The following is a 17,163-nucleotide window of genomic DNA, read 5'->3' as shown; positions in this document are numbered from 1 at the left end:
TTGATATTCAATGGACTTTAATGTTTTTATTCACTTGGAGATAAATGATAGGGCATCTGCAGATAAATGCCTCTGCAGAAAGAGATTAATTCCTGCACCAGGGTAATGTTATCTGAACAAAAAAAGTGGAATGTTTTAATGAGAACCTGTGGGTTGCAAGTAGTAAAATGTAACTATTTCTCTATGACTTTAAAAAGGGATGTGTTTTATGCATTATAGGAATTGCCTAAATGGTATCATTTATTTTCCTGGACTTGTGTTGTAGTAACTACTAATCTTTTGACCTGGGGTTAGCTTGTATTTATTTGAGGTGGTTTATATTGTTGCTGTCTAGTAGAACAAGGCTCAAATCCAATAACTTTACACATGCAAATCGCTGTATCCTTCAACAATTAAAATTGAGGTGAAGTAGGCTCCTGAAATACTCACCTCCAAAAATCTAAGGAATATAAAGACAGTAATGAATCTGCAGTCTTCTAAGAGCCATGCTGATTGAGCCTTTCTCTCTTAGGGATCTGAATTATATGTTACATCTAGATGACAAGCCTCATTTATGCTCTTTTCCCAGTAATTTAACATACCTTGAGCCAGACATGTTTAATTTAGTTTAGGGGCTGCCATAAAATAGCATGAATTCAAGCCATTATGTGACTTTTGTAGAATTATGCATATTAACCTAAATTACCCTTTATGATGGTTTCTAAGCCAACAGCATGAATTTATTTTTTGCCTATATATATATATTTTTTTTTCCAAAGAGAATTATTTATATAGTTAAATAAAGCAACTCATCTAGTTGCTTGGTTCTCCCTTTCTCCACTACATTCTGTTTCTTACTCTACCTCTACTTGCTTTACATCTTTTTCCCCCTTGATTAAACCTAATGCAGAGTGAAATTTTATTAAGTGTTTATTAAGGATGAAAACTACATACTTTTGCCAAAGAGTCAGCATGAAATGAAATGGTCCTAGACTCCAAAGTGAAAAAAAAAAAATTAACCTTGTTACTAATTTAGAAAAAAGACATTAATTGATTTGAAATATATTAAAATGTGCTTACCATGGATTTTGGTATCGGTGGGTGAACTGATCGATAGCAGCATGACTTAGTTCTCCATACTGTAAAAGAAAGAAAATGAATATACCATAATTCCAAGGTAAATGGAAACAACATGTCTAAGAATCTACATTCCTACTAAAAAGGGGATTCAGACTGAGGAATTAGAAAGTAAATGCTAAATTCAGTAAAATAAAATGGTCTTTTGAGTCCTGAACTGAGACAAGAGTACAAGAAATAAAATAAATGTGTCCGTATGTGCTTTAATTCACCACTCATCTGTCAGTTTTTGATACTGTGGTGGCTTGTGTGTTGCTATGAGGCTGGAGGCTCTGCCACCAGTATTTCAAATACAAACAGGGTCACCCATGGTGGACAGGTTACAGTGGCACTTCTAGACAAAGACAGACTGGGAAGAAAGATAGGGCCATGGCCATCCACTTTTGAAAAAAGTAGCCACTGAAAACTTTATGAATAGCCGTGAAACATTGTCTGATATAATGTCTGAAGATGAACTCCTCAGCTTGGAAGGCACTCAAAATACGACTGTGGAAAAGAGCTACCTCCCCAAAGTAGAGTCAACCTTAATGACATGGATGGAGTAAAAATTTCAGGACCTTCATTTGCTGATGAGGCATGACTCAGAATGGGGAGAAACAGCTGCAATTATTCATTAACAATCAGAACATAGAATGTATGAAGTATGAGTGTAGGAAAATTAGAAGTTGTCAAAAAGAAATGGAATGGATAAAGATCAATATCCCAAGCACTGGTGAGCTGAAATGGACTGTTCCTGGCCATTTTAAATCAGACAGTCATATGATCTATTATGCAAGAATGACAAATGCATTCATTTGGAATTCATTTGCATTCATTGTCAAAAAAACATCTCGAGATCTATCCTGAAGTATAACACTGTCAGTAATAGGATAATATTCATACACCTACAAGGAAGATCAATTAATACTAGTATTATTCAAATTTATGCACCAACAACTAAAGCCAAAGATGAAGAAAGTAAAGATTTTTACTGACTTCTGCAGTCTGAAATTGACCAAATATGCCATCAATATGTATTGATAATTATTGGTGATTGGAATATGAATGTTGGAAACAAAGAAGAATCATCAGTAGTTGGAAAATATGGCCTTGATGACAGAAATGATGCTTAATTTAACAAGACCAATAATTTATTCATTGCAAATACCTTTTATCAACAACATAAATGGTGGCTATACACATGGACCTCACCAAAAGGAATACACAAAAATCAGATCAACTACATCTGTGGAAAGGGTGATAGAGAAGCTCAATATCAGTCAAAACAAGGCCAGGAGCTGATTGTGGAACAGACTATCAATTGCTCATATGCAAGTTCAAGGTGAAGCTTAAAAAAATTAAAACAAGTTCACAAGAGCCAAAATAAAACCTTGATTATATCCCACTTTAATTTAGAGACCATTTGAAGAATAGATTTGACACATTGAACACCAATGACCAAAGCCAGAGGAGTTGTAGGATGACATCAAGAACATCATCCATGAAGAAAGCAAGCAGTCATTAAAAAGCACAAAAGGAAGAAAAGATCAAAATGGGTGTTAGAAGAGGCTCTAAAACTTGCTTTTGAACATAGAGTAGGTAAAGCAAATGGAAGAAATGCTGAAATAAAAGAGCCAACATAAGATTTCAAAGGGTGGCTTGAGAAGACAAAATAAAGTATTATGGTGAAATGTGCAGACCTGAGAGTTAGAAAACCAAAAGTGAAGAACATGCTTAGCATTTCTCAACCAAAAGAACTGAAGAAAAAATTCAAGCTCTGAATTGCAATATTGACTGGTTCTATGGGCAAAATATTGAATGATGCAGGAAGCATCAAAAAAAGATGGAAGGAATACATAGAGTCACTGTATCAAAAAGAATTGTTCAATGTCCAGGTATTTCAAGAGGTACCATATGATCAAGAACTAATGGTATTGAAGTGTAGGCTGTATCTCGAATCAGTCTCTTCTGAGAAATAAAAGAAATTAAATGCAAGCTGCCAAAGGGCAAGGAGTCAGCACCTTATGACCTCCTCTAAGTGCAGAAGAGGAGGACAGAAACACCATCAACAGCCCAAGGCCTGCTCTTATGAGGTCAGATATGCTGCCATCCTCCAGCCCTCATACCATCCTTGACACTAACCATTCCTCCTGTGGCACCCACCACCTCTCTGATGGATTCAATAATTTGCTGCAGTGGCCACACAGAACTCACAGATTATTAGAAAAGCAAGAGGCTACAATTCAACCTCAAGAACCAGCTCAGTCTCTCTCAGCTGGCCATCTCTCAGCCAACAGTCTCTCTCAGTAGCATGTCTCTTTCTCAGCAGTGTGTCTCTCTCATATCTCTCTTTCAGCAGCATGTCTTTCTCATGTCTCATGTCTCTCAGGACTGTGCGTTTCTCTCAGCAGTACATCTTTCTCAGCCAGCAGTCAGAAAGACTTTCTCTGCCTCTTGGTGGGCTCCTTTTTTAGCCTGGCAAAGTGGCCAGACTAACCAATCCCAACATCAGAATTCTATACATCTGAGAGAAAGCAAACTTCCCAGAAGATTGCTTTGTACTGCTTCAACAGAAATATACCAGATAGATAACTTTAACAATCAGCTACCCAGATGCTTACGGCAAAATGGGAGTTACCAAGATACAGCTAGAAAAGCTGTACCAGGTAATTTACTACACCACACAAGCTAATAAGCAGAGATGGAGAAAGAAAGATTCCAAGCCACATGAAGATTTCTCAGAAGCAGAAGTTCAAAGAGACAAGGACCTTCTGCCAGAGTTGACAGAGAGAAAGAAAGAGAGAGAGAAAGCCTTCCCCTAGAGCTGACACCCTGAATTTGGACTTCTATCCTTCTAAACCATGGGAAAATACATTTCTATTTGTTAGAGCCACCCAATTATGGTATTTCTGTTATAGATACAAATGTATGATGCCATAAAAATATTGTCTAGCATAAGCTGATCCTTATCTTTGTTAAAGGAGCTCTGGTGGTATAGTGGATAAGGCATCTGGCTGCTAACCAGAAGGTCAGAGGTTCAAATCCACAGCTTGTAAACCCAATGGGGGTTGCTATGAGTCAAAATTGACTCAGTGGCAGTGAGTTTGGTTTGGTATCTTTATTAATGAAATTTACCATAATTTATTTGGACACTCATGCTCAGTGTTGTGTTAAATCTAATGAAATTTAGAATTGAAAATATTATTTTTCTACAAATCAGTTGTTTATAAGACTAAGAAAAGACTAATTCAAAAAATAATTCAATATTTCCAGAAAAATAAGTAACAACTTATTAGCATATTCTCTATTCTAAGGGATTCAGTGAGAATCTTTCACACATTTTTCAACAAACAAAAATGATCATAACACCAGTTGCTGTTGTGTGCCATCAAGACTATTCCAACTCATAATGACCCTATATGACAGAGTAGAACAGTTCCATAGGATTTCCTAGGCTGTAATCTTTATGAAAACAGATTGCCAGAGCCACTGGTGGGTTCGGATTGTCAAGTACTCAGTTAGTAACTAAGTGCTTAACTGTTGCACCACCAAAGTGCCTCATTAAATAAGCCTAGGATTAAGAAAAGGGAAACACCGCTAATTACATTCAGATACTGTGAGAGAGAGAGAAAGAGAGAGAGAGAGAGAAAGGCATATGTGAATAAATGCATGTGCATGTATAGGTGTATCTCCTATACACCTATCCATGTGCATGTATAGGCAGATATATGCACATGCTTATATGTGCTTTATATATATTCACACATATAACAAAGCACATTGGTGGCACAGTTACGGAGTCTTCCTAGACATATCCAAAAAACTTGTGGGATTAGTTTACTAGGTTAGAAGGCTTGGGACCATAATTTTGAGGGACAACTTAGTCAATTGGCATAAAATAGTTCACAAAGATAATATTCTACATCCTTGATTAGTGAGTAGCATCTAGGGTCTTAAAAGCTCGTGAGCAGCCATCTAAAATACAATTATTTGTTTCTACTCATAAAGAGCAAAAGAAAATGAAGGTAATCAAAGTCTCAAAGAGGAAGCTAGTCCTTGAGACTAATTGCCCACAAACAACCTCTTCTAACCTGAGACCAGGAGAATTAGATAGCTGTTGTGGCGTAGTGCCTAAGGCATTTGACTGCTAACCAGAAAGCTAGTAGTTCAAACCCACCAGCCACTCCTTGGAAGGAATATCAGGCAATCTACTTCCATAGAGATACTGCCTTGGAAACCCCAGGAGGGGTTACTATGAGTCGAGACTCGATGGCAGTGAGTTTGGTTTTGGTTTCCTGGCTGCTACTACTGACTGTTCTGACCAGGGACACAATAGAAGGTCCAGGACAAAATAGGAGAAAAGTGTAGAACAAAACTCAAACTCCTAAAAAAAAAAAAAGCCAGACTCAATAGAGACTAGAGGAATCCACAAGGCTATCACTCTAAGATACGTTTGTAACCTGGAACTGAACCTACTCCCTCCCAGAGGCCATCTTTCAGCCAAGTAATAGATTGGCTTATAGGAGCTCTGGTAGCATAGTGGCTAAAGCACTTGACTGCTAACCAGAAGGCTGGCGGTTCAAACCCACCAGCTACTCCTCGGAAGGAAGGTTGGGCAATCCTACTTCCGTAGTGATACTGCCTCGGAAACCCAAGGAGGGGTCGCTATGAGTCGGGGTCGACTCGACGGCACATAACAACAACAACAACAACAATAAACTAAGCAATATCACCCATGAGTAATGAGCTTCTTTAAACAACTAATCTTACGAGACCAAATGGCCAACAGTTAGCCAGAAGCAGAGATGAGAGGAAGGGGAGCTAGATCAGTGGAAACAGAACAACCAGAAACAGAACATTTGAGAATGCTAATACATTGTAAAAATGGTAACCCATGATAAGGAACATATGTATAAAATTGTTAAAGGGGAATCTAATTTGCTGTGTAAACCTTTGCATAAAACACAATAAAATATTATTTAAAAAATGATCATTGAGATTTTTCACTTTTAATCTCAAACCACTGCTTGTCTTATCCTGATATACTTAGAGAATCATTTGGAAATTGGGTACTGAGGAATCCATCTCCAATTTTAACATTCCTTACCAGAAAGAACCATTTTTTGTCTCTTTAACTATGAGGTCTTTCTTACCAGTAGAATGAATATAATAGCAATGTATTTCAAGAGTGCATATATAGACACTGAGATTTCTCTTCTCCCACCTCCTCCTCAGTAACATAGAGTTCTTAGTACCAAACGTTTGAGTGAAAAATCCCCAGGGGCTACCTTTTCTTATGCTAATGTGTTTTTGTCTTCACTTGCTTCAATTTGCAAAATATTACTGTTAACCCCTTAGGTGTCATTGTTCCCACAACCAGTGAAAGGCATTCTCATTGTTGTAGCTAGATGCCCAAATTGTATAATGTTGTCTATTCTACACTGGAACTATTGAAAGGAGAAAGGGGGCATAAAAGCCTTTGTGTGAATGGAGCATTTAAAGCATTCATTTTATATTCAGAGCATGAGTGGAAACAAAACATTTCTTTCTGGAAAATTTCAGTACTTAAGGCATGGATTCTGTGATGCATTTTTCTTGTTAAAAAGCAAAAATGAACAATGTAGAGACCTATGCTTCATTTTATGTCATATTATATAAGGGCTTAAATACATATGTGAATGATATCCTGGTTCTCTCTCTTTTCTTTTTTAACTGCATTGTTTTTTAAAATAATTTCAATTACTACATCAGCTTTCAACAAATAGACTAAACATTGGGTTTTATGTGTATGTTGACTATATCCTCAGTATCTCTGTTTTCTGTGAAGTATTCAAATGATATAACATGTTCCATCACATTTCTAGTGAGCTTATAGTAATATAATTAAACAATTCCTGCAGGCAGGAAAATAAAGTATATATAGACATCAATAGTACTAAAACAAACAAACAAACTCACTGCCATCAAGTCAAAACTGACTCAAAGCAATTCCTCCTTGGGTTCCTGAGGCTGTGTCTCTATGGAAGTAGCTTGCCCATCTTCCTTCCAAGGAGTGGCTGGTGGGTTTGAACCTCCAGCTTTCTGGTTAGCAGTCAAATGACTTAGGCATTACACTACAAGAGTGCCTTTAATGATGCTAGACCTCATTTATTGAGTCTTGTTGCACTGGATACTATGCTAAGTGCTTAATGCACATTATCTCACTTAATTCAATCAATAATGCACTAAGGTATTGTTATTAATATTCCTGCGGTAGACAGAATTCTAATATGGTCCCCAAGACTCCTGCATCTGGTTGTATGTAACACTCCTAGATATTCATTCCAACACTAATCTAGTTGCTTTGAAGAGATTTTGCAAATGTAATCACTGTCTCAACCCATTGACTTTAAGAAAAGGAGATGATCTTGGTAAGCTTTACCTAATCAGCTGAGCTCTTAAAAGGGCCTGGTCTCTTCATGGCAACAGGGTTTAGAAGCATGAGAGAGGTTTGACATGAAGGAGATTCTCTGTTTCTGGCTTTAAAGATGGAGATGGCCACTTGGAAAGGAATGTGATGGGCCCTGGAAACTGAAAAATGTCTCAGCTAAGATATAGCAAAGAAATAGGACCTCAGTCCCACAACCACAAGAAACTGAATTCTGCCACAATCATATAGCTTGAAAGAGGACCCTGATATCCAGAAGAGGTCATAAACCTGAGCTGCACCTGGATTTCAGCCTTGTGGAATCTGAGCCACACCATCAGTGAACTTCCAACCTAGGTAAGTGTAAGATAATGAATGGGTGCTGTTTTAGGTGGCTAAATTATTGGTAATTTGTTATGCAGCCATTGAAAACTAATACAACCTCCTTTTATAGATGGTAAGACTGAGGAATTATTAAAAAAAAAAAAAAAAGGTAGGCATACTAGCTGTAAGGAGAGAAAAGAAGCTAATTAAAAGTTCTTCAACTGGCTATTTTATCTTATGAGCGAACGACTTTTAATTCTTCATTAAGACCACAAACAGATTTACCATATGCAGCAGTATGCTAATCCCCTCATTTAGTCCTCCAATTTCAGTTATTTACTTCCTATACTCTCCAGGGAGATAAGCATTTTCCTATTCATTCTATCATGCAAGAAAACATTTTTCATTTAAAGCAAGACTAGAATTTATCTCTCGGGAATTGTCTTGATTTGTAATGGGTTACCAATCATTCTATCAGCCCATTCAGAATGGGTTGATGATCTCTACCAGTGTCTGAAATCTGAGCAGATTCAACTATATTAGCTACAAAAAAAAGTCACACAAGAGCTTCCAAGTCTCCATGTATGCCCAATGCACAGTTTCTGAAATATAATCAAGTGCCTGTTTTGCAACTGTTCTCACCCTTGGAGGTTTCTAATGTGTTTGGCACTGTTGTTAACGCAAAGGTTAAAAAGTGTGCTTCCCCCAGGTTAATTGTCCAATTAGGTCCACAACACGGAATTACACCCAGGGTGGTAGCTGAGGCACAGAAAACAGTAACAGTATATCTCAGTTTCAGTTGGGGGGAAAAAAAAAAGGTAAATAATTTTCAAATGACTTTTATTGAATAAGCTGTTGTTGTTACATTGTCAGGTGCCATCAAGCCAGCTCAGACTCATAGTGACCCTATGTACAACAGAACTAAGCAATGCCCTGTCCTGTGCTAGCCTCACAATCTTTGCTATGCTTGAGCCCATTGTCATAGCCCCTGTGCCAATCCATCTCATTGAGGCTCTTCTCCTTTTTTGATAACTCTCTACTTTAACAGCATGATATCCTTCTGCAGGAATTAGTCTTTTCTGACAGACAACATGGCCAAAGCAGGTGAGACTAAGTCTGGCCAGTCTCACTTCTAAGGAGCATTCTGGCTGTACTTCTTCCAAGACAGATTAGTTTGTTCTTCTGGCAGGCCATGGTATTTTCAGTATTCTTTGGCAACATCAGTATTCAAAGGCATCAAATCTTCCATCTTCCTTATTCAATGTCCAGCTTTACCATGCATATGAGGCTATTGAAAATACCATGGCTTGGGTCAGGACACCTTAATCTTCAAAGTGACATCTTTGGTTTTTAATACTTTAAAGAGGTCTTTTGTAGCAGATTTTCCTGGTGCAATATGATATCTGATTTCTTTTTTTTTCATTTAATTTTTTATTTTAAGAGTTTGTTTTTACATTCAATGTTATGTGTACATTTAGTTTCACTCCCCATTTACCATGCCCAACCCTAACCCAGTCTCCTCCCCTCCCTGCCCAGTAACCCCTCCTTCCCCCCCCCCCATGCCCCTCATAGTTATGCACTGCTGTTTGTCCTGCATTTCCTCCATGTGAATGTTGCGCCTCTGGTGCCCCATGGTCGATTGCTCCAAGGGATGTATTTCCATAGAGTATGTAGGTGTGTCACCCTGGGTTGAGTGGTCTGTGTGTACATCTTGTTTATTATTGAGCTGACAGCCAGCCCTTGGGAGTGAGCTTTATTCCAGGCCCAGCATGTATCCCAGGACTATAGTATTGGAGGTCTCACCAGACTCCATCTGACCAGTAATTATGGTCATTATTGGGTTTTTGTATTTTCTTCCATGTTTTTCTTCCCAATCTACCCAGGATCTCTAGATTTGATCCTTTCCTGAGTGATTGGCATTGGTAGCTGGGCACCATCTAGTTCTTCTGGTCTCTAAGGCCATCGTGGACTAGGGCTGATTGCTTCCAAATGCACTTGTTTTTGTTTTTTTGTACTCTTCCTCGCTTCCAATGGTAGGAGACCATTAGCTGCATCTTAAATGGCCGTTTGAAAGCTTTTAAGACCCTAATTGCTACTCACCAATGTAGGATGAGGAACAAGGCTTTTATGTCTTTTGTCATGCCAATTGAGTCCGGTGTCCCCCAGCACTATGGTCCTGAGACAGTATATCCATTGGATCTCTCTCCCACAGTGTCTGTGAGGGATTATTCTGTGTCTGTCTTCTATTGTTTCTGTAAGGATTGCAGGTATTTTGTATCACTGGTATCTGTGCAAGATTAGCCTCCACTGAATCTATCCTTGGTCTAGAATATACTCCTGTTCACTGACCCCCATCTGATCCTCTCAGGTGTTTATGTGTTTATCTGTAGCCTGGTGTTTGGTATTAATGGTAATGCAGTATTGTGGGCAAACTGGTTGGTATTAGCATCTGTCATCTATCTCCTATGTGCACAATTTGGCATCCTCCCTTTTCCTAATGTTATCATGGTGGTCACAGACTCTTTCCATACATCCCTCCCTCCCCTTACCCACATCAGCATTTGGGCCCCAACTAGCCTGAAATTAATCCCTCCCCTTCCCTCCTCACCCCGGTAATCTACAAAGCGAGTTCCCTTTCTCAAGCAAACCCTTCTTTGTCTTTTTATAGTAATGGGCTCATACAGTATTTGTCCTTCTGCAACTGACTTAGCTCACTCAGCATAATGTCCTCCAGGCTCATCCACATTGTGAGATGATTCATATATCCCTCATTGTTCTTTAATGTAGCATAGTGTTCCATTGTGTGCATGTACCATAATTTGGTTATCCACTCATCCGTTGATGGGCATTTAGGTTGTTTCCATCTCTTTGCTATAGTGAATTGTGCTGCGATGAACATAGTTTGAACATCGACCAGTTCTTTTTGTCTATGTGTTCCTTCCTTCCTTCTTTTGATACTTTCTGCATTGTTCAATATTTTGCCCATAGAATCCTTCAATACTGCAACTCCAGGCTTGAATTTTTTCTTCTATGCTTTCATCTTGAGAAATAATGAGCATGTTCTTCCATTTTGGTTTTCTGATTCCATATGTTTGCACTTTTTATTATAATACTTCACTTTGTCTCTCAAGCTACTCTTTGAAATCTTCTGTTCAGCTCTTTCATTCAATCATTTCTTCCATTGGCTTTAGCCACTCTCCATTCAAAAGCAAAGACCAGAGTGTCTTCTGACATCTATTTTGATCTTTTCTTCCTTTCCTATCTTTTTGATGACCTTTTGTTTTCTTCATGGGTAAAGTACTTGATGTCATCCCACAACTAGTCTGGTCTTCAGTTGTTGGTGTTCAATGCATCAAATCTATTCTTAAGATGGTCTCTAAATCCAGGTGAGATATATTTAAGGTCATATTTTGGCTCTTGTGGACTTGTTTTAATTTTCTTCAGTTTCAACTAGAACTTGAATATGAGCAATTGATGATCTGTTCCAGAGTCAGCTCCTGTCCTTGTTCCAACTGATGATATTGAGCTTCTCCATTGCCTCTTTTCACAGATGTAGCTGATTTGATCCCTGTGTATTTCATCTGGCAAGTGTCATGCTACTTGTGCTGTTGAACAAAAGCAATTGTTTGTTCATTACTGCAATATTATTTGCAATGAATAAGTCATTGGTCTTGCAAAATTTTATCATGCTGTCGTCAGTGTCATTTCTATCACCAAGGTGATATTTTCATACTACTGATGCTTCATCTTTGTTCCCAACTTTCACATTCCAATCACCAGTAATTATCTATACATCTTGATTACATGTCTGGTCAATTTCGGATTTCAGAAGCTGGCAAAAATCTTCTATTTCTTTATCTTTGGCTTTACTAATTGGTGTGTAAGTTTGAATAATGGTTGTATTAACTGGTCTTCCTTATAGGCATATGGGAATTTATTAGCCTATCACTGACAGCATTGTACCTCAGGATGGAACTTGAAATGATCCTTTTGACAATAAATGCAATGTAATCCCTCTTCAATTTGCCATTCTTCATCACTTTGTCATTCCTGGCATAGTAGATTATATGATTGTCAGATTCAAAATGGCCAATACCAGTCCATTTTAGCTCACAAATGCCTAGGATATCAATCTTTTTGCATTCCCTTTCATTTTTGATAACTTTCAGTTTTTCTAGATTTATATACTTCATACATTCCAGGTTCTGATTAATCAAGTTTGCTGCTGTATCTTCTCATTTTGAGTCATGCCAGATCAGCAAATAGAAGTCTTAAATCTTTACTCCATCAACATCATTAAGGTTGACTCTACTTTGAGGAGGCAACTCTTCCTTAGTATTTTGAATGCCTTCCAACCTGAGGCAGTCACCTGGAATTATATCAGACAATGTTTCACTGCTATTCATAAAGTTTTCAGTGGCCAAGTTTTTTCAAAAGTGGATGGCCCTGTCCTTCTTCCCAGTCTGTCTTAGTCTGGAAGTTCCACCGAAACCTGTCCACCATGGGTGACCCTACTGGTATTTTAAATACCAGTGGCATAGTTTCCAGGATCATAGAATCACAAAAGTAACCACAATATGAAAAACTGGCAGATGAGCAGTGGTTGAATAAGCTAGGATTGTGATAATTCCCTATCTAAAGTGCATTTAAAAACTCATCTGTACATTTTATCAAACCACTGCCTAATAAGAATGCATATAAGTTTTTTGTAAACTGAAGAGAAATTGCATGCAGTGATAATACATACAAGACACACTTTCAAGAGAATGATACCATGCTTTACAGTATTCACAACATAATCCATGATAATACTGTCTAGGAGCTCTGTTGGCATAGTGCCCAAGGCATTTGATTGCTAACCAGAAGGCTGGCCATTCAAACCCATCAGCCACTCCTCAGAAGGCAGATTGGGCAATCTACTTCCATAGTGATACTGCCTCGGAAATCTAAGGAGGGGTCACTATGAGTCAGATCCGACTTGACAGCAGTGAGTTTGGTTATGGTTTGAAGCTGTGTATTGGCACTGTGCCAAGAACTTTAATTACATCATGTTAGTTAATCATCACAATAAACTTCTGAGGTAGTTACTTTTATTTTTTCCTACCTTACAGGGAGCTCTAGTAGCATAGTGGCTAAGGCACTTGACTGCTAACCAGAAGGATGGCGGTTCAAACCCACCAGCCACTCCTCAGAAGGAAGGTTGGGCAATCCTGCTTCCATAGTGATACTGCCTCAGAAACCCAAGGAGGGGTCGCTATGAGTCGGGGCCGACTCGATGGCACATAACAACAACAACAACACCTTACAGGAATAGCAACTAAGACTTAGAGAGTTTAAATTGCTTGGTCAAGTTCATACTATAAATGGTAAAACTAAGATTTCAGCTATGATCTTCCTGACTCCCAATCCTAAATTATAGTTTACAACAAGCTGATAGTTATTATGCATTAATTATGCCCATTCATCTGTTCACCCATTCATCATTTATTGATAATCATTTATACCAACTGGAGTCTCTGGGTGGTACAGATGGTTAAATTCTCAACTATTAGCAGAATGGTTGGTAGTTCAAACCTACTCAGAGACACCCTAGAAGAGACTTGGTAATCTGCTCCCAGATGGTCACAGCTTTGACAACCTTATGGAGCAGTTCTACTCTGCGCACACAGGGTTGCATGAGTTAGAATCTACTCAATGCTCACTAACAACAATACCCCAAACTAAGCACTAGAGGTAGTGGATGGAGCAATGGTGTAGATGTGGTCAGCATGAAGCCAAATAAATCAGATCTCAACTTTTAAGTTGCCTAAGACCATTTGGAATGTTGCTAGGACTGTACAGTACAATTATTGACAATAGTGACACTAAAACTTCAACAGCAACCACAAACATTTTCTTAAATTTGTGCTCAACTGAAGGAGCTCCCAGTGGATTCCTAGAGCACTTATTTTAATAGTCACTTTCTTTGTGCCTAGAGACAGAGCTAGGACTACATAGCAGAACAAAACCAAACCCACTGTGGTTAAATCAATTCTGACTCATAGAAACCCTGAAGGACATAGTGTTTCTAAAACTGTAAATATTTGTGGAAGCAGACTGCTACATCTTTCTCCCATGGAGTGACTGGTAGTTTTGAACCCCCGAACTTTTGACTAGCATCATAGTGCTTTAAGTTCTGTCCCACCAAGTGTCCCCACATAGCAGGGCCCTCTATATTTAATGAATTATTTCACTTTGCTTAATTAAGTTTCTTTAAGATTCCAAGTTCAATTCTGGAAAAATAATAGTTATCTCCAGATTTTTAACCTCATGTGCTATGCATTCTATGTATTTTTGTCAATATAGCTGAGTTACTCCAAGTCCTATACATTCATGTACCACAGAATGTCTGTTCAGGCAATGTCTGACCACATATATGTCCATGATCCCAACCCCCGTAAAGCCTGTTATATTGAAAATGAGAGGTATACACAATGGCTCATATAACAAATGGGCTCAACCCAAAACTTACTGCCGTTGAGTTCTATCCGACTCATAGCAACCCCTCTTTGGGTTTCCAAGGCAGTATCGGAAGTAGATTGCCCAACCTTCCTTCTGAGAAGTGGCTGGTGGGTTTGAACTGCCAGACTTCTAGTTAGCAATCGAATGCCTTAGGCACTACACCAACAGAGCTCCCCCTAACAAATGGTCAGTACATCAAAACATTATTATTATTATTATTACTACTATATTATGTCCAAGATGTTTTAGTGTATCTGGAAGTTTTTCTCTAATGTTTTTATGCATAGAAAAGTATACTTTTTACTAAGACAAACATTTGACTAACTGTTGTTGGGTACAAACTGTACCTAACTGTCTCAAGTTATGTACAAATTCAACTTAAAAGCAGACTTAGGATCGTTTATTATCTGGGGACTGCCTGTATGTAATACGGTGTGTGCACAATATCCAAATTGCATAACATCCTATTTCACAAAACATGTCATGGACGTTAGTGGCATATGACTGAATATGAATAGCAGAGAATACCATAATCCTAAATTTACAATTTTTTCAGAATATCCCCCCATGACCAGGATAAATGCCAGATTTAGAGAGCAGATGTTTCTGATATTCCACCCACCTATCTAGACACAATTTTATGAGCATCTATTCTAATTTATGGGAATCTCAGGGTGGCACAAACATTTAAGCACTTGACTACTAACTGAGTACTTATTCAAACCCACCCAGAGGTGCCTCAGAAGAAAGGTCTAGAAATCTGTTATTGTTGTTATGTGCCATTGCATTGGACCCGACTCATAGTGACCCCTCCTTGGGTTTCTGAGGTGGTATCACTACAGAAGTACATTGCCCAACCTTCCTTCCGAAGAGTGGCTGGTGGGTTTGAACCACCAGCCTTCTGGTTAGAAGTCAAGTGCCTTAGGCACTACACTAACAGAAATCTAGACCTACCAAAAAGTTACAGTGCTGAAAACCCTCAGGAACACAGGTCTACTCTACAACACATGAGGTCACTTTGAGTTGTAATTGACTGCCACATCTTTCTCCCATGGAACTGCTTGTGTTCGAACCTCTCACCTTTGTGTAAGCAAGTGAGCACTTACTACTGTGCCACCAGCAACTGAAATGGTTTTTGTGGTTTATTCTAATTTATACAATCTTCTCTCAGCTTTGTATGTCCCTATAACCATCAAATAGTATTTGTTGAAAACCTATGGCATATGCTAAATTGCTAATTTTAAGAGGCTTAATTATTTTTAAAGAGTGTTGTTTACATTTAGAAATATACTCAAGATGTTATATTTTTAGCATTCCTTAATTAAGGGATAGAATCATTCACCAGGCTTTAAATTATACTGGGTTCTTTTTCTCTTTTCTTGGTATTTTGACATCATAGCTAAAAATGTGAAAATTAGGATGTGAGATTTTTTATCCCTCCTCCAATTTTTCAATCACTATCTATAAAGTTAGGGGAGCTCTGGTAGCATAGTGGCTAAGACACTTGCCTGCTAACCAGACGGCTGACGGTTCAAACCCACCAGCCACTCCTCGGAAGGAAGGTTGGGCAAGCCTACTTCCGTAGTGATACTGCCTCGGAAACCCAAGGAGGGGTCGCTATGAGTCGGGGCCGACTCGACGGCACATAACAACAACAACAACAATCTATAAAGTTATCTCCAAAAGAGAAAGCCCTATTTAGCCGACAGATCAGCTCACCTGGGACTGGGCTGCCAGTAGAATATGGAGGTAGTAGTGTGTCCCTACAAACTAGAGACATTTCCAGTTCCAAAAACATCATTCTTCATGGAACTTCTTTGAACACAGTACCCATTGCTGTCAAGTCTATTCTGATTCATAGCAACACTATAAGACAGAGTAGAGTGACCCCATAGAGTTTCCAAGGCTATAATCTTTAAGGGAAGGAGTCCTGGTGATGCAGTGATTAAAACACTGGCCTGATAACCAAAAGGTCAGCAGTTCAAATCCACCAGCTGCTCCATGAGTGAAAGATGTGGCAAACACTTAAAGTAAAGATTTAAAGGCTTAAAAACCCTATGAGGCAGTTCTACTCTGTCCTATAGGGTTGCTATGAGTTGGAATCAAATGGACAGGTTTGGTTTTTGTTTTTTAATCTTTTTATTTTTTTTAATTGTGATTTGGGTGAAAGTTTACAGAGCAAATTCACTTTACATACAGCAGTTCACATACACTTCGTCTCATGACACTGACTACAATTTACCACAATGCAACAGCTCCCCTCCCACTTCCTCCCCAAGATTTTTTTAATCTTTAAAGAAGCAGAATAACATATCTTTCTTCCGGTGGAGTAACTGATGAGTTCTAACTACTGACTTTTCATTTAGCATCCCAACGATTAACAGCTTCATCATTAGGGCTCCTTACTTTACACGTAATTGTTGACCTTCATTGTTTGCATTTCCCAGAGACTTTTCCTGGCATATAATCCCCAGCCCATTACCATCCAGTCAATTCCAACTCATAGCAACCCTAGGACAGAGTAACACTGCCCATTGGTTTTCCAAGTTGGTGGCGTGGTTCCTAAGACATTTGACTGCTAACCAGAAGGCTGGCAGTTCAAACCCACTAGCCACTCTTCAGAAGGAAGATTGGGGAATCTATTTCCATAGTGATACCGCCTCAGAAACCCAAGAACGGGTCACTATGAGTTAGATCCAACACGAGGACAGTGAGTTTTTGTTTTTTTTGGTTTAATCTTTTTTTGTGTGTGTGTGTGATTTGGGTGAAGATTTACAGAGCAAATTCACTTTCCATACAGCAGTTCACATATACTTTGTCTCATGTCATTGACCACA

General features: G+C 38.6%; 1 protein-coding gene across 1 annotated transcript in view; it reads right to left on the bottom strand.

Annotated features, from left to right (window-relative positions):
- Positions 1-17,163, bottom strand: part of CUNH4orf45 (chromosome unknown C4orf45 homolog) — a 75,684-nt gene that overhangs the window by 49,113 nt on the left and 9,408 nt on the right. The window contains exon 3 of the mRNA XM_007951647.1: positions 1,060-1,118. Coding sequence (XP_007949838.1) covers positions 1,060-1,118 — 59 coding nt within the window. The remainder of the gene's footprint in view (positions 1-1,059; positions 1,119-17,163) is intronic.

This window comes from Orycteropus afer, unplaced genomic scaffold (genome assembly GCF_000298275.1).
Source record: "Orycteropus afer afer isolate SDZICR_OR568_19922 unplaced genomic scaffold, OryAfe1.0 scaffold00305, whole genome shotgun sequence".
In the NCBI taxonomy this organism is placed as follows: Eukaryota; Metazoa; Chordata; class Mammalia; order Tubulidentata; family Orycteropodidae; genus Orycteropus; species Orycteropus afer.
Note: the sequence above shows the minus strand (reverse complement) of the source record. Positions and strands in the feature narration are given on the sequence as shown.